The sequence below is a fragment of the Artemia franciscana genome, chromosome 5, assembly GCF_032884065.1.
Source record: "Artemia franciscana chromosome 5, ASM3288406v1, whole genome shotgun sequence".
Classification (NCBI taxonomy): Eukaryota; Metazoa; Arthropoda; class Branchiopoda; order Anostraca; family Artemiidae; genus Artemia; species Artemia franciscana.
In genome coordinates this window covers 22,719,362-22,737,968 of record NC_088867.1, presented here as the reverse complement: position 1 = coordinate 22,737,968, position 18,607 = coordinate 22,719,362, and the positions used below count along the sequence as shown (strand labels likewise).

Sequence of the window (18,607 nt, the reverse complement as noted above, 5' to 3'; positions counted from 1 at the left end):
CTCATCCCTCTCTCTCTCTCTCTCTCTCTCTCTCTCTCTCTCTCTCTCTCTCTCTCTCTATCTATCTCTCTCTCTCTTTCCCCCTCCTATCTTTATCTCTCTTTTTCTACCTCTTCATCTCTTTCTTTCCGTCCCTTCCTTCCTCCCATACGTTAGTGAGCTTGCGTAATTTTGTCCATGTGTTTTAGGCCCAATGTAATGAGTACGACATTGATTTTCTACCATTTAATTTTCTTTTAGGAATATCCAAAGCTGTCACAGTCATACTACTTCCTTCTTGAGTGCCTTACATCTGACCATATGGTTTTTATAGGAAGTTTAGAGGCTCCTGTATTTCTCTACCTCCTAGCAACCATCTCCGAAGGACTTGGAGCTTTAGGTGGGAATATCAATCCTTTTGCAGGTACAAAACAGGGTCCGCACGAGTATCAGCTTGTCACTTTTTACAAGCATGCCTCTTTGTCTTACTTTGTCTGGTCCTTCTGCTTCCATTTGCGCTTGTGCACTGACCCTGTTTTGTTCTTTTAGTGTAGGCTTGATAATCATAGTTTATTGAAAAATAGAAAAACCTTACTGTCGTTCCCGGAATGATAATAACAGAGAATCAAATTAACATAATTTATTTTTCTTCTGAATTTTCTTTTTGAGTAGAATTAGATTTTCTTTGTCTTTAAACTTGCCTTCGCAAAATTTGAGTTATGACCAACACCACGACTTGTATTTTCAGTATGAAAGTTGTATTTAATTTTGTCTATGAGTTTTTATTTATAAATTTTCATTTTTGCTATAAAAAAAATTATTATAATGATATTTATATATTTTCTTATTGTGATTGTAATTTTGTTTGTACTAATTTTACTAGATTCTTTTTGTTACAATAACGACAACCTGAGAACAGCTCTTATTCTAGAATAATAATCTTGACTTGAAACCTCTTCTAAGCTTAGATATAGTGTTCGTAACTTTTCCCAAATAGATCAAATGTTTCAAATAAGAAACTCATAAGAAAAATTACAGAGCTCTCAGCTTAATTTTTTCGATTCTTATATACTTTCTTTCTTACAAGTCAAGAAGCAGTTTTGGCAGGGGGTTTGGCAGTTGGGATGTATTATATGGTGTTTTGTGATTTACATATTCATTTTTGATTATTTTTATGAGCTTACTGTTTCAAATCTTCCTGTTTAACTGCAGCTTTGATCATTGGAACAAATATTAATTTTTTGAATAAAAAGATAAAAGATAATCACGTGATCGTTTTGCTGCTATTAGTGTCGCAGTCTTGGAATAAACTGCGTGGTAGTGCGATAAACTCCTAATTTTCGGCTAAAACTGTATGATAAGAATTCAGTCATATCGCAGTCTCTTTTGCTATTTTGCGTTAATTTGGCCTTTTCAAGTCACTCACTGCACTATTTGCGTCTGTGACTTTGGCCTAATGAAAGGTATCATCTCTGGGTAGACTTAATACCCGTAGAATATCCAAGTTTTAGTTTGGTAGTTTTAAAAAACCTTAACCAAGTGTTACCCTCGGACTTCTCGGACTAGGACTTCTCGTGGTCCCTCTGAATAATTTTTGGGATTTTAACAAAATAAAGTTTGAGTCGAGTGTAAAATTTCAGGGGAATTAAGTTATTTTGAGTAATTTAGCAATTGGTTTAAGACAATACAAGCACTTGCCGAGAATAGTTTATCAATAAATGATATACGTGTTCACTATCCAGAAATTTGAACAGTTCAAATCGGTTATTTTTTTTTATTTTTTTTTTATTTTAACTTGGCTGAGATAAGCATACTAGCAATGGCACGCAAAGTTGTGTTACCTGAATAGATACCAGATAATACAGTAAAAGCATTACAATGCACGAGCCGGTAAATGGCTACCTCACAACTAACAAGAATGATGGTAATCAATTTGGTATTAGAAAAGTAGAGCTAGATAGTCGGTTTTGTCTGCTTCAATATACCTTAGGAAGCCTTTGCTAGTGCTTGCCAAAACGCACCCTGTGTGTAATCTATTATAATCTAATTCGTTTACATTTACCATACGTTTACGATATTATACCAGTGTCCTTTTTTAATAATGTCCTTTTATAATAATGTCCTTTTTGTCCTATTATAATCTAATACTGTCCTTTTTGTCATATTATAATATAATACGTTTACAATATTACGCCAGTGTTCTTTTTGCTATCTTGATGTATATTCAACGAGATTTTTTTTTACATAATTCTTGAGCTATCTTTCATTTATTTTTTTTTTTTTTTTTTTTTGTACTTTTAAATGAATTTTCTGACGAGTTGAAGGATGCATTCTTTGATTTTACAAGTTACTTGTCGCAAAGAAAATCAGGGAAAGAGCCAAGCGTTTTCAATTTCAAGTAAATATAGATAAATCAAATAGTCATGGTAGACCAACGTGGTCAGAGGTATATTCTACTTTGTTGGTACTTTAAAATCAATAACTCGACAGGATTGTCACGGAGATTATATTCGTAACTGTTTTGTTACGTTATAAAATAAAAGTTACTTTCTATGTTACAGTCCTTAAAAACGCTGCATTTACGTTGCGTTTTTAAATAATAAAAAATTTGCTCATTTTCTGAGATATCCATTTTACCCCGTGAAAAATCGACCGTTATCGGTATATTCAAACTGAGATGAGTATGTACTTTTTTTTTCACTCTGCGATCGGATAATGTTAACACACAATCGTCTGTCTATTCACAACAAACTTTACAATACAGGTCTTTCGAAATACCTAGTTTGGGCCCTTAGAGCTCCTCAGAAATTCTGGTCCTTTCTCCTACTTATTATCATATGCTGACAAACTATTTATTATTTTTAACATGGATATAGCGTTTTGAGGGCCGTAACATAAAAAGTAGCTTTGTACAATGTACAATGTAACATACATTTACCCCTATAATTCCCCCCCAAAAAAAAAATTTATCCCAATCGGAAAAAAGTAAAAAGAAATGCATTTAAACGTATTTTTGCTGTGTTTTGTAAAGTTTTTTTTTAACTTTATAAAACAGGTCCTTCGCAATACCTAGCTTGGACCCTTAGAGTTCTTCAGGAATTCTGGTCCCTTCATATGCTTTTGTCTCTCTCCCCTCAAATAACACTATATTAGTATGATCACTAATCTAATTTTTTGTCAAGACGTCTGCTGTATTAACAATTAGAATAAAAAAGATAGAATAAAAAAACTAGAATAAAAAAATATAAAAGAAATAAAATAAATATAAAAAAATAAAATAAATAAAAAATAGAATAAAAAACAAAAACAAAAAAAAGGTTTTTTTTTCATTGTAATACTTTTGCTAAAATTATTGCCAACAATTCTTTCTTTCAAAGGAATCTTCGAGTTGTCTGTCTAGGCATAAGAAAAAAAAAGGCTGTGTGATTTTTCAGCGATAATCGTATGTATCCATTGAATCAGGTATTATATCTGAATAAAATTCAATAAGAAAACATTCAGCCAATTTATTGTTGAATAATCCAAAGAATTGTATATTCAAGGAACATCTGACATTGGCAGGTCCATATTAGTCATTCATCTCAACCTAGAAAAAGAATTAAATAGACATTTCTATACGTAAGAGTCTACGTTTGGTGTATTTAGATCATTAGAATAACATAAAACACTTTGTAAATGAGTCACGTTTATATATTTTGAGAATCAGGATACTATATAATTTAGGTTTGATTAGACTATATAATTTTTTTCGCGTTTTTGGTAAGAATTACAATATCATTCAAGCCCTCCCCCCCAAAAAAACGTGAGTTTTTCGGAATTTCATCATCAATCTCTGGTTTTAAATATCGCAGGATGCACTTTGTTCTAGGTCTTCATTCCTATACTTTCGTGTTAATGTGAGGAAGCAGAAGACCAGAAAAGTGGCACTTATTTCATTTTAACCTAAACTGAAATCGTTTCTTTTTCTGGCCGGGTTGTAGTAACTGCAATGTAAAATTTAGATTGCCTTTAGTGAAGGTTAGTAAAAATATTGCATTTTCTTCGACAATATTAATTCATTGTGCCTTTTGTCTACGGTTTTGACAGGTTTGTACCCTCTCCCCTCCTCCACATACACATACACTAGAAAAAAATATGTCGGACCTATAGAGTTTGTCAGATTGTCTGAAAGTTTTGTTTTTTTCATCCTAGCTATATTTTGTTGTTTGATGTTCTATTTTGAAAAGTACAACTTTTTCAATATTGTTTATTTCGGCTCTTCTTTAAAAAGAGATCTTTATATAATCGAGCGCTTTGAAAGCTTAGAACTGTTTCAGTTGTCAATTATAATTTTGAGTATATTTTTTTTGTAGACACAATGGTTTGCACATCTTGTTGTAATGCCCTTGACAATATTGTCACTTATATTTTCAAGCAAGTTACCGCAAAAGGTAAGATTTTTTTTATTTATTTGGTTTATATTATTTCTATATATGATGATATTTAGTATAACTCAGGGCTTTAGGACTGTTTCATCTATTCGCTAATAGTAATTAATGAGACGCTTAGTAGTAGTAATAATAGAAGTAAATAAGAAAACCAAAACATCAATTTATTTTCTCTAATAATCGTGTTGATGTAGATTCAAAAATATATTTTTATGTTAGTTTGGGAACCTCGTTTTGTTACTTGCTTAAAATTGAATCAATTTAGGCCAGCGCTGTCTCTTTGTGAGATTCGAGCTATTGCGAATCCCGCATTACAATAGCAAAAAAGGCTCATCTGGATTTTGTTCATTCAGAAAACTTGCGAAGTCGGTGTCAATTTGGCTTCTAAATTTCTGTAATTTGGGTTGGGTCCATTCAGAAAACTTGCGAAGTTGGTGTCAATTTGGCTTCTAAATTTCTGTAATTTGTAATTGGGTTAGCATTAAGCTTGTTTTTACCTTGTGTCAAATAGATCGCAGCAATAAGCGAATCGAATCTGAAAAAATAGACCGCACTCCTTGAAGGAGACCTCCCTCAAAAACCATAAGATGAACGAGTATATTGTTATATGACTGCTGGCATACGACTGGATCTCTTCCTGAGCTAAGGGAATTTGGCTTTATTTTTCATGCTTTAGTATTTGCGTAAACTGAGTTAGGGAGAGGGGGTAAAATCCCCTCCGTCAATAGAAATACATATTTTAATAGGTTGACATTAGTAGAATTGGTCAGCCTTCTTGTGTGAATATATGATCTGGTCTAATTACTTTGAAGGTCTTATACCTTAGAGTTTCTTTGTTTTCCTCAAAAATTGGACCTCAAAGCTTGGCTTCACTCTATTGTCATTCACAACTGTATTTAACTTGTATCTATAATTCAGTTTATTTCACAGTCCAATATTGTCAGTTTGTTACGTAAACTCGATTCCTTTAATATACAAATACGTTTGTTTCTAAAACTCAATTATTCTACTTTCGATTTTGTGTTGGTGTTTATCTAACAGTTCGTTTTTATGAACGGTAAGTAAAGAGCTACTCTTGTCAATCATTACCAGAGTTCTATATGTTTGAAATGAGTAAACAGTGTATTTATCAAAAGAATCTACTGCTTATGCTGAATCCACGTGCGTAGTGTTCGTTTAGTATATAGCTACGCATTGACAAAAGTTACCAATAGGACACTTACATAATTTAAAAACAAAGGAAAACATCCTCCCAAAAAGGATAATCTAGATGAAAATTCAATGTTATATTATATGTGTCTTATGGAGGTCCCATGATGGAGGTTTCAAGCCCCTATCTACACAAATACAAAAATTTGCATTTTTGTGAGAGGTTTATCAGAAATGTCGTCTCCAGGGGTAAGAAGTTAAATGCTTATAGTAATGACTATACCAACCTAGCTTACAGTGATGGTTGTTTCCTAATGATCAGTGTAATCTGTTTATGGCACCATGATTGTGACAACCTACGGATATCTTTGCGGCACCTTGTTCGTCAATATTAAAGATGTTAAGAGTTCACCTGGCTGCAAAATCAGTTTTTTTTTTTTTTTTTTTTTTTTTTTTTTTTTTTTTTTTTTTTTTTTTTTTTTTTTTTTTTTTTTTTTTTTTTTTTTTTTTTTTTTTTTTTTTTTTTTTTGCTAATTTTAAATTTTCTTAAGTTTATCAATTCTATTTCTGTGCTTAGGATTCAGATTGAAAAACAAGATCATGTATGCGTACTAAACTTGAAAAAAGTATCGCATTGCTATTTTATTTTAACGCTAAATAATAGCCTTTGAAGAGCTGATGAAAATATAGCTGCCTTTTTTTTTCAATCCTTGGTCAGATATGCCGTTTAAAAAGTTGAGGTGTTGAGAACTTAGCGTTGTAAATGGTGTAAGATCAGTGATTTAAATGAAAGTAATTGCCAAACAGTAATACTCGGAAATACTTTTTTTTTTCTGTGTCATTTTGTGTTTCCAGCTTTATTAATTTTCAATTTTCCTAGCCCAGACACTGAGTATTTTAAATCTACCCTCATGTTGTGTATACTAAAAATAAAAAAATATCGAGTGAAAATTCCCAATATGTGTTTCATTACCGTTTGTACAAAGGTTATTTGGGGTACTTATACTCTATATTGTTTCAAAGAATTCTTTTTTTTACGAAATTTCCTCCTCGTGAGCTGGAAAAAATGACAAAATACTCCCTTTCTAAGAGTGAAAAACATATTTTATATTTGAAACATATTTTGTAATAGGCGTTGTTTAATCCACCCGCGACACTCGTCTTCACGTATATGGTTTTTCAAAAGATTGATTTTTTTTCTTATTATCTTTTTCTGGTGTGTAGTTTAAAGAACAGCCAAATCATTTTTACTAGTTTAATGGATATGAGCCTGTAAAAACATGTTTCACGGGAACTAGTTGAAACGATTTCTTTCGAATCTGAACCATATATGGAAAAAATAAAATGGAATTGAATGAAGAAAAGCAGTCTATAAATAAGAGAATACAATGAATAATCTACTAAGATATTTGCCAAATATTAGTTCAAGTTGTTTTTTAATCAATCTGTATTTAAGAAATATCGACGAAGAAAAATGTTAAGGGCAATTAATTTTAGGTAATTAAAGGGCAAGCGATGTGTAATCCAAGGGCGAATATTGAGTTCTTTTTATCATCAGAGGTCCGTGCAATTTCTTTTTCGGTTTTCTTTTATCAAAGTCTGTAGTTTTTTTTGTTCTTTTTTTCTTTACCGACCGAGCTATTGGCTCTCATTTTCTTTTCATATTGGGGACCAATATGTGAAGTCAATTTTTTTTATGAAGTTTGATGGTATAAATTTAAAAGCTGAAAGACCACGAAAAGAAAGGAAATGGAAAGGACAAAATAAAGATGAAAATAAGAAGTGCTGGGGTTTTTTCGATCTTCTTTAGCAATAGGCATACTTTGTATCTTTATAAAGTAGCATTATCCTTGCTGGCACACATGAAACCTGAAATAAGAACAAGAAATAAGAGCTCATATGGCACTTGTGACGAGGCATGAAGAGCTAAGAGCCAAGAGATCATATGGTATGAGCTCTAACAAAATTCTATGAATCAATAGATTGATTTAAAAGGAAAATAAGAGGCTTAATACCGGTCAGGATTTAAAATAAGAGCTCTGAGTCACGATGTCCTTCCAAATATCAAAATTCATTAAGATCCGATCACCCACTCGTATGTTATAAATACCTAATTTTTTCTAATTTTTCCTCTCCCTTTAGCCCCCCAGATGGTCGAATCTGGGAAAACGACTTTATCAAGTCAATTTGTGCAGATCCCTGACACGCCTACAAATTTTCATCGTCCTAGCACGTCCAGAAGCACCAAACTCGCCAAATCACTGAACCCCTCCCCCCAGCTCCCCTAAAGAGAGCGAATCCAGTACGGTTCCGTCAATCACGTATCAAGGACATTTGTTTATTCTATTCACCAAGCTTCATCCCGATTCCTCCACTTAAAGTGTTTTCCAAGATTTTCCCCTCCAACTCCCCCCAATGTCAAAAGATCTGGCCGGGATTTGAAATAAGAGCTCTGAGACATGAATTCCTTCTAAATATCAAATTTCATTAAGATCCGATCATGTACTCGTAAGATAAAAATACCCCAATTTTCACGTTTTCCAAGAATTCCGGTTTCCCCTTCCAATCCCCCCAATGTCACAGGATCTCGTCGGAATTTGAAATTAGAGCTTTAAAGCACAAGATCCTTCTAAATATAAAATTTCATTAATATCTGGTCACTCTTTCGTAAGTTACAAATACCTCAATTTTCAAAATTACCCCCCCCCAATTCCACCAAAGAGAGCAGATCCGGTCCGGTTATGTCAGTCACGTATCTTAGACAGGTTTTTATTCTTCCCATCCAGTTTCATCCTGATCTCACCGCTTTAAGTATTTTCAAAGATTTCCGGTACCCCCAACTGCCCCCCCAAACTACGCTGGATCCGGTTGAGATTTAAAATAAGAGATCTGAGTTTCGAGGTCGTTCTAAATATGAAATTTCATTAAGATCCGATAACTCCTTCGTAAGTTGAAAATACGTCATTTTTCTAATTTTTCAGAATTAATCCCCCCCCCCAATAGAGCGGATCCGTTCCAATTATTTAAATCACGTATCTAAGACTACTGCTTATTTTCCCCACCAAGTTTCACCCCGATCCCTCCAATCTAAGCGTTTTCCATTATTTTAGTTTTCCCAACCTCCCCCCAATGTCAACAGATCCGGTCGCGACTTAAAATAAGAGTTTTGAGACACGATATCTTTCTAAATATCAAATTTCATTGAGATCCGATCACCCGTTCGTAAGTTCAAAATACCTCATTTTTCTAATTTTTCAGAATTACCCCCCCCCCCCCCCAACTACCCCAAAATAGAGCGGATCCGTTCCGGTTATGTCAATCATGTATCTAGGACTTGTGTTTATTTTCCCCACCAAGTTTCATCCCGATCCCTCCACTTTAAGTGTTTTCCAAGTTTTAGGTTTTCCCCTCCGCCTCCCCCCCCCCCAATGTTAATAGATCCGGTCGGGATTTAAAATAAGAGCTCTGAGACACGATATCCTTCTAAATATCAAATTTCATTGAGATCCGATCCCCCATTCGTAAGTTAAAATACCTCATTTTTTCTAATTTTTCAGAATTAATCCCCCCCAACTACCCCAAAGAGAGCGGGTTCCTTCCGGTTATGTCAATCATGTATCTAGGACTTGTGATTATTTTTTATACCAAGTTTCATCCCGATCCCTCCACTCTAAGTGTTTTCCAAGTTTTTAGTTTCCCCCTCCCAACTCTCCCCCCAACTCCCCCCCAATGTTACCAGATCTGGTCGGGATTTAAAATAAGAGCTCTGAGACACGATATCCTTCTAAATATCAAATTTCTTTGAGATCCGATCACCCGTTCGCAAGTTCAATACCTCATTTTTTCAGTTTTTCAGAATTAACCCCCCCCCCCCCCCCAACTACCCAAAAGAGAGCAGATCCGGTCTGGTTATGTCTGTCATGTATCTTAGACAGGTTTTTATTATTCCCATCCAGTTTCATCTTGATCTCACCGCTTTAAGTATTTTCTAAGATCTCCGGTTCCCCCCAACTGCCCCCCCCCCCAATTACGCTGGATCCGGTTGAAATTTAAAATAAGAGGTCTGAGTTACGAGGTCCTTCTAAATATCAAATTTCATTGAGATCCGATCACCCGTTCGTATGTTAAAAATACCTCATTTTTTTAATTTTGAGAATTACCCCCCCCCCCCCCCCAACTACTCCAAAGAGAGCGGATCCGTTCTGGTTATGTCAATCATGTATCTAGGACTTGTGATTATTTTTCCCACCAAGTTTCATCCCGATCCCTCCACTCTAAGTGTTTCTCAAGTTTTAGGTTTCCCCCTCCCAACGCCCCCCCCCCCCCAATATCACCAGATCTGGTCGGGATTTAAAATAACAGCTTTGAGACACGATATCCTTCTAAAAATCAAAAGATCTGATCAACCGTTCGTAAGTTAAAAATACTTCAATTTTTCAATTTTTTCCGAATTAATGGGCCCCCTCCCCCCCAGATGGTCAAATCGGGAGAACGAATATTTCTAATTTAATCTGGTCCAGCCCCTGATACGTCTGCCAAATCGTCCTAGCTTCATCGTCCTAGCTTACCTGGAAGTACCTAAAGTAGCAAAACCGGGACCGACAGACAGACCGACAGAATTTGCGATTGCTATATGTCACTTGGTTAATACCAAGTGCCATAAAAAAACTGGAATACAAGGTGGATTATTCATTAATTATTATTTTTTTTTTGGAAAACAATACAGAGGTGGATATTCCATTGAATTATCAGAGAATAATAACCCCGAGAGTAATCTCCTTTTCCAAATTCTTTTGATGCCGAAAGACATATGACCTGAAATAAAGCCAACTGTCCAATAAGTGATACGATACCCTTCCACTTATGCAAATTTCTGGAATTAACACGAAATGTGATGGATTTGACGTTAAAAGCAGGACGTGGGACAATGATTTCATATATGCTTGAAATGTTTAAAATGTTTGAAGTGTACAGTATTTTTGAAATCATAGTTCTAAACAATCTTGAAGATATAGAATATCAATTCGTATGGATAACCCCTTAGTTTGATGTCTCTTGCTTAATAAAGAAAGCTTGAAAAGTGTTTTATGAAGTCCCTGAGTGTACACTTTTAGTATATTGCGTTCAGATTGTGATTATCGTAATTTGCCCCATGCTTGGAGAGAAAACTGTACTCATCATATTCATGATTTATTAGAATGAGATTTCAATCTTTTGACCTCTTCTATCCATCTTCTTTAATATCTTGTGCTTACATTTAAATCTTAATGTTTATCTGTCTTCTGGAAGAAAGCCAACAAGGGACAAAGCTGAGCTAATTTATTCCCTTGAACTGCAAGGGAATTGGGTCTTTTAAGGGCCATTTCCCCTGTTATATGGGAATGTTACTGTCAAAGGAAACCAATCTGATAAATTTGACTGGGGAGAATTTCAATCATTTCAACTCGATAAGGGCTGATTTTGGTCTGATAATGCGAAATAAATTTTGTAGTCTTTTCGAGGGAAGATTGTGGTTTCTTGGTTGAATGGATCATTAAATAAAAGGAAACTGAAGAAAATGTTTATCACTCCTTTTCAATAAAAGTGTCATTTTTGAAAATGTTTGTGCGTTACGAGGTGCATGACTGGATCCATTTAATTAGCTGATATTAAAAGGTCAACACCTTACTCTGTCACTTTGTGTAACTGAAGGAAGTTTGATTTACTATATTCTGATAATAGCGTTTTTGTCCCCTCCACATAGGTTGGATTGAGTTCATATATGTAGCTAGACAGTAAATATTACGCTCCATCCAGTTTGGGTGGGTATGTCTTATTTCCATACTACTCCTAATCATTATTCAACCTTATTCCTGACTTCATTCAACAGAGCAGCCTGGTAGCCAGAAATTACTACTAGGCCTACTAGCATTACCCGAAATTCCTGCTAGGTTTCCAAATTTTCATGTATTGGACGCATTCTTGGGGTATGACAGGAAAAAACGGCTGGAATGCGTGGCAAAGTGAGCCAATTTAAGTTTCAACAGCTTTTCGCAGGTATACTTTCCGACACAGACCTAGGTCTCAGATTTCAAGTTTGACTTGGCTTGGTCAACCCAAGCTAAATTTTTCATAAAGCTGAAGTAAGCATGGAGAAATCAGCTGCTAAAAATTTTTGAGCTTGAACTCTTTTCTTATCTCTTTACAACTCTTGATCTTCTACTTACCGTTCATGGTAATGAACGGTAAGTAGAGAGCGAACCATGTAAATGAAAATGAAAGTTCAAAAAGGGTTTTTATAACAATACATACATAAAAAAATTCTCTTAAGGGTGGTTTCAAATATGCAAATTCGGTGATTTTAAGTTTATGAATCAAAAGTTATTAGCATGAATTATTTTGTATAATTAAAGAAACTGAGAGAAAATATCCCTAGAAATGGGTACAACCTTGATAAAATCTCATGAATAAATTCAAAATGTTTGAGAAATCTGATGAAGAAATTTCAGGCCAATGCCAGCAAAAACTAGACCTACGTTGCCTGGGCAACGTGAAGTGTTGCGGCAACCTTTGTTCGGCTTCGCCGATTAAAGTGTTGCGAGAGCAACACTTTGGTTTTGTTTCTTCGCTATCGGTTAAATGCTGAAGTTGTCAAAACTATCAAAGCTTTCAAAACGGCATATTCAAAGAAGAACACAATCAGTAATCACATGATCAAATTCTTCAGCGTTGAAAAAACAACAGCAAAAGAATATCGGAAAAAGGGACTAAATTGAGTTTGCAGCCAGTTGAACTTTATCCTTTTCAATCGTAGACATCGTGACGGATGGAAACTTGGAACATTATCTTATATAATCTAGTTGGTATTATAAAGCTATCCGTAACTTTTCAGGATCAAATACCATAGATGTGCACCAATTTGCACAAATTTGTAGCCCCTCATGAACCTCCTCTAGCAACCCATTCTTGCTTACAAGTCCCTCTTCCGTGAGAGACAAAGAATAACACAATCAGTAATCAGATGATCAAAGGCTATTCCTCAGGGTTGAAAAAAAAAAATATTGGAAGAAGGGACTAAATTGACTTTGCAGCCAGTTGAACTTTATCCTTTGCACACCATAGGCTCTGGCTCGAGGACAAGCAAAAACCATCCTTTTTGGCCCCAGGCAAGAGTCGTACGGAGCTTTCCAAAATATAATGTCATATTCATCAATCCGGCCCGAGGTCCACACTAACAGCCGATTATTACTTACTAGGCCCCTAAATGTCACTTTGCAGCCGGTTGAACTTTATCCTTTTCAATCGTAGACATCGTGACGGATGGAAACTTGGAACATTATCTTATGTAATCTAGTTGGTATTATAAAGCTATCTGTAACTTTTCAGGATCAAAATACCATCAGGGACCCATAAATTTCCTGTAATGACTCGCCATCCAGGATCGCTTATTATTGGATGGCGAGTCATTACAGGAAATTTATGGGTCCCTGATTCCATAGATGTGTACCAATTTGCACAAATTTGTAGCCCCTCGTGAGCCTCCTCTAGCAACCGATTCTTACTTACAAGTCCCTCTCCCGGGATATACATCCAAGTTCACCGGAAACAAATAATGGGTACACCAACTAGCAAAAGTTCCAAACCCCTTGTCGCTGAAGTCATTGTAGCCTAACAGCCGATTATTACTTACAACTCCCCTACATGTCTTACAATCGGGAACCAAGTTGTTCTTACCATCAATTACACCAGAAACAGATAATAGGTACACCAATCAGCAAAAGTTGCAAACCCCTCATTGCCAAAGATGATTATAAGCTAATAATCGACTGTTGCTTGGAAGTCCCCTACATATCTCACAATTGGTATCGGCCTATTTTTGGTTCAAGTGGGTACCTTACCATTGAAGTTGTCAACCCCTTGAAACTTTCAAACTGGAGTATGTCATGAAGGAATTTTTGTAACAAAAAATGGATGACATATACTTTGATCAGCTCATCAAGGTCTATCGATTGTCATTGAAAAAAAAATTCTATCTGTCTTAGTTCAAAAGTTGACTTTTTTGCCGGAGGCCAACTTTCTAACACCACCACTTAGAAAGGAGCAAAGGATAAGCTCTAATTTCTTTAGCAATGAGAGAACTTTTAAAGTTTAAGAGGTATATCTGATACCATTTCTCTATTGCAATCCCAAGTAGAAAAAAAGAATGGTAAAGTCAGCTGAAATCACGAACAGAAATGGCTAGAAACAATAGATGGCAGCACTTTCGGACCCGTGGGAAAATCGCACTTTTTTGTTTCTGTAAATTTTTCTATTTATCACTCAAAGAAGATATATTGGCTGTGGGGCCGGGGAACTACCGCATATATTTAACACTTATAGATTTTAGTCCATCTTCAATTTGAAACTGGTGCCTGCCTGCTTGCCTGCTAGAACGGAGCTTTCCACTCGAAAGCAGAAACATGGTTTGATGAAACGAAAGCTTGGCTGCACAACTTCAGATACTCCTCTCTGACATAGGCTATATAACTCCACTTCACTTCGCACACCATAGGCTCTGGCTCGAGGACAAGCAAAAACCATCCTTTTTGGCCCCAGGCAAGAGTTCTACGGAGCTTTCCAAAATGTAATGTCATATTCATCAATCCGGCCTGAGGTCCACACTTTCCGTAAAAACCGCACAGGTTAGACCCTTACCAGTTTCCAGGAATAAGCTGAGATCGGCGGCATAGGAAAAAAAAAAACAAAAAAAAAACGGGACAAAACCAAAGTGTTGCTCTCGCAACACAATAAGAAATTCGCTATTTCTCATGAGATTAGTCATGAACGATTTTTTTTTTCAATAGTGTGGTCATATCAAACTAGTTGTAGAATTGAAAATTTCTGATATTTTGTAGTTCAAACAACGATTACCGCCCGAAAAGAGTCAAAATAGTACTGAGTGAAAATCCCGAGATAGTCTATCGATTCATAACTATAAAAAAGTCAGATATATAGCATCGTTGTTTCAGATGCTATTACGCTGTGTGTTGGCGTATTCTTCTTAAAACAAAATGAAGTCAGCTCAAAATAATCAAAATAAATCAAACAAACAATAGTCCATGCAAAGTAGTTCCTACGTAATAAACGATTTTTACGGAAAACTGCCTTTAAACTTCCTTTCAATGAGCTGATTAGTTTGAGTCTTCATTAATTCATGTGCAGTATTGCTTGGTTTCCCACAAGCAACAAAGAAAAGAACTGTAGATCTCCCTATAGGTGGTGGGGGAGGAGCAACTTGGAGCTTCTAAAGTGAATTTTAAGTTCAAATTTTCTTAGCTCTCAGCGAAAGGGGTTTCAGATGTATTAGAGGGGGCGGGGGTGAATTCACCTCTCACCCTCCCACTATTTGCAGAAATGCATTTAGAATAAGTCACGCAAGGGAAAAGGGAGGAGGCTCCATTAGAAGATGGTTTGAAGATACCCCTTTAAAAGTGTTTAAATATTTACCTGAAATTTTTTTACTGCCATCCAGGACTCTTCTTCCAGAGAAACATTTTAAAGAGTGTACTTTTTCAGGGATCTATTTTTTTCTTTTTCTTTCTTTGAATTGAACTCGAATATAAATAGCTGGGGCTAAGAGAGTTGAAGTACCCTTCATTTTAAATTTAGTCGTAGACATAATATTAAACTCTTGCAAAAATTAAACACGCACATTAAATTTGTTCGAAATGAAAGTAAAGAGTGACTTCAAAACTTTACACCAAGAAGACGTAACAATAAGTGATTCTGTCGATTTGACCTCAGTCCCCCTTGTCATCCCTAAGATGTCACGGATATGCTGTTTTGATCACCTGGGATATATAGCTTTTATTGATTTAACTCTTATCAAGTCAAATCGGTCCCCCAAAATTCCCTGAAAATTTCAACTAAATCTCCTAAGCTGCTCCAGAGAGAGTGAAGATATGCCCATTTTGATAACCTTGGTACCAATGTTTTTTCTCCATATTAGATCGCCACTTCACCGGAAAAGGTTCTAGTTCAACCAGGGCTCGTAGTGCTAAAAGATTTGGACAGATAAGGTACCAAATCTTTCGACCCTTCTCGTGTGCTCTCTCCTTCCGTGTTAGGGTGTGAGGTCCACTCGCCCCCTAATACTCCTCGAAGTTTTCAATTCCTTAAGGTCATTCCCATGGTATTGCAGTTACGCTATTTTGATTTCCGGGCACCACATATTGTCTTTTGATTTGCCTTTCAACTTAAATGTGAGTGCATTGTAGGTCCTATAGAGGATTGTTGTGTATGTTTAGATAGATTGTAGAAAAGATATTTTTAGGCCTTCTCTCTCCATCTCCTCCTACCCTGAATTTAAAAATTTAGGTCCGTCCGCTTGGCACTCTCACTGAAAGTTAACCTCCTACCACACAGTGTCTTTGGATTCGCATTGCTACTCAGACGTTAAAATTTTTTAATTCTTGTAGGGTTTCCTATTTAAAATCGCTTAGGTGAATTAGAGAGAATAATTTTAGCCTCCTTCGTGCATGAGATTAAATTTAAGAAAAAAAGTTTTTTTAACTGAAAGTAAGGATATGAAAGGGGCTGTTCCCTCCTGAACGCCCCACTCTTTACGCTAAAGTTTGACTCTTTCTCTCAACTCTACTTTTTAAAACAGTAAAAAACTTTAGCGTAAAGAATGGGGCGTTGAGGAGGGAACAGGCCCTTTCATATACGGAGTAATTTCTGTTCGTTTTAAGTTTTAATGTCGCTCCTTACTTTCAGTAAAAAAAATTGTTTTTTTTAATTTCTGAACGTTTTTGAATTAATGTATGTTTTGATTTTGGCTCTCCGCACATGAATAATTAAAACGAAACTTGCATATTATTTTTTTTTTTTTGGCTAAATGGCTTTCTCATAGTTTTGACCGGACGATTTTGAGAAAAAAAAGGGAGCGGGGGAGTATGCAATTTTTTGGTTACTTCAAATATCCGTTAGAATGAGCCCTCTCGCGACATTCTAGGGCCACTGGGTCGATAAGATTACCCTTGGGATAAAAAAAAACAAATCAACAAATCAACACGCATTCGTGATCTGTCTTTTGGCAAAAAATACAAAATTCCACATTTTTGTAGATAGGAGCTTGAAACTTCTACTGTGTAGGGTTCTCTGATACGCTGAATCTGATGGTGTGATTTTCATTAAGATTATATGACTTTTAAGGGATATTTACCCCTATTTTCTAAGATAAGGCAAATTTTCTCAGGCTCGTACCTTTTCGTTACGATTATTGGTATCAAAATTCCGTTTTTAGAGTTTCGGTTACTATTGAGCCAGGTTGCTCCTTACTCTTTGATTTGAAGCCCCCTTGCCCTCTCTCTACTCTGCCTTGAAATTCAAACTGTATCCCCACTATCCCTTATAGCGTGTGCTAGGTATTGCAAATATTCTATATTGACTCCCTAGATCTCCATATTGTCCTTAGATAACATCTTCCCCAAGTTAAAATTTGAGGTTCACCTGGCCCCAAAACACTTGTTGGAAGTTTCAGCTCGTTCTTCCAAGCCAATCCTAAAAAATTGTAGATACCTTTTTTCTTTTTTTTTAACCTGGGTTTCAAACTGATCAGAGAGATTAAGTTCTTTGATCAATTTTATTACCTCCTGTCCCCCCCCCCCTCTTAGAGATGTTCAACCTTGTGAACGATAGAACGATACCTGAAAGCTTAATGCTAATTGCACACCCAATATCAAATTAGCCCCTCTTTTCATTATAAAATTTATGTTTATACTTTTGGTTATTTACATTTTCTATGGCCCTTGTTCCAGGTGTTATAAGGGTCAAGTCATTCCTGGAGGCATATTTCTTGGGTCTTCCCACTATTTTGGAACAAAATTGCCATCTAAAATTTTTAGTTGGCTATCTTTGGGGTTACTTGAGGGGTTTGGTAGGAAAAAGGGGCACAGGAGAAGGCCTGGTTGTCCTTTAGCCATTTTAGACTCATAGAAAGGGTGTTTGAAATTTAATTCCAAATCGAATGAATCCCCTCCAAAGCTTATTTCTTTTCCATATAATGCGACGAGAAAAAAAGTAATATTCTTTATTGTTTTAAACAGTAGAGTTGTGAGAAAGAGTCAAACTTTAGTGTAAAGAGCGGGGCGTTGAGGGGACAGTCCCTTTCATATACATAATAATTTCGGTTCGTTTTAAGTTTTAATGTGGCTCCTTACTTTCATTTAAAAAACTTTTTTTTGTTTAATTTCTCAACCTTTTGAATGAAGGTTTTGATTTTAGCTCACCGTACATGAATGATTCAAACAAAATTTGCATATTAATTTTTTTGGGCTAAATGGCTATCTCGAGGTTTCTATCGGTTGATTTTGAGGAAAATGGGGGGGGGGCTTGTTGCCCTCCAATTTTTTTGTTTCTTAAAAAGGCCATTAGAACTTTTAACTTTATATACGAACGTTTCCATTAGTAATAAACATGCGTAATTTACAAATTAAATTACGCAACGAACTTCTGTATTCGTATATTTTTATTAGGTATATGGGGGGGGGATTTGCTCCCTCGTCAATACCTTGCTTTTCATACTAAATTTCGAATTTTATTCTAATTCTTTAAGAATGACCTCTAGACCATAAATGCCGTTTAATTAGAATGAATGGCTGTTTTAAAATTACTAAAAATACTTTAGCGTAAAGAGCGAGGTATTGAGGAGGGGATGAACCACCTCAAATGCGTAATGTTTTGTTTGTTGTAAGTTCTAATGTTGCTCCTTACTTTCAGTTGAAAAAACTCGTTTGGTTCTATTTAATTTCTCATTGTTTTCTAAATAATGCTGGAAAATCTAGCGCCCCCTTCTTGGAAATTCTCTTCCCCCATGATAAATTCCTTCATGGAAAGATCCTCTCACGTAACCCCCCTCCCTCCCCACCATCATAAAATATCCCCTGAAAACGTCAGTATACTTCATCAATAACCAATACTATATGGAAACAAAGGGCAAAATTCTTAACTTGCAGCCCTTCTCCCGGGGACTGGGGGAATTAAGTCGTCCTCAAAGAAATATTTGTTAGATTTTTGACTATTCTCGACAAAAT

General features: G+C 35.6%; 1 protein-coding gene across 1 annotated transcript in view; it reads left to right on the top strand.

The window, feature by feature from the left end:
* Positions 1 to 18,607, top strand: part of LOC136027124 (exportin-7-like) — a gene marked incomplete in the record, with an annotated part of 197,101 nt that overhangs the window by 136,797 nt on the left and 41,697 nt on the right. The window contains 2 exon segments of the mRNA XM_065704079.1: positions 241 to 403; positions 4,332 to 4,409. Of these exon segments, the coding sequence (XP_065560151.1) occupies positions 241 to 403; positions 4,332 to 4,409 (241 nt within the window).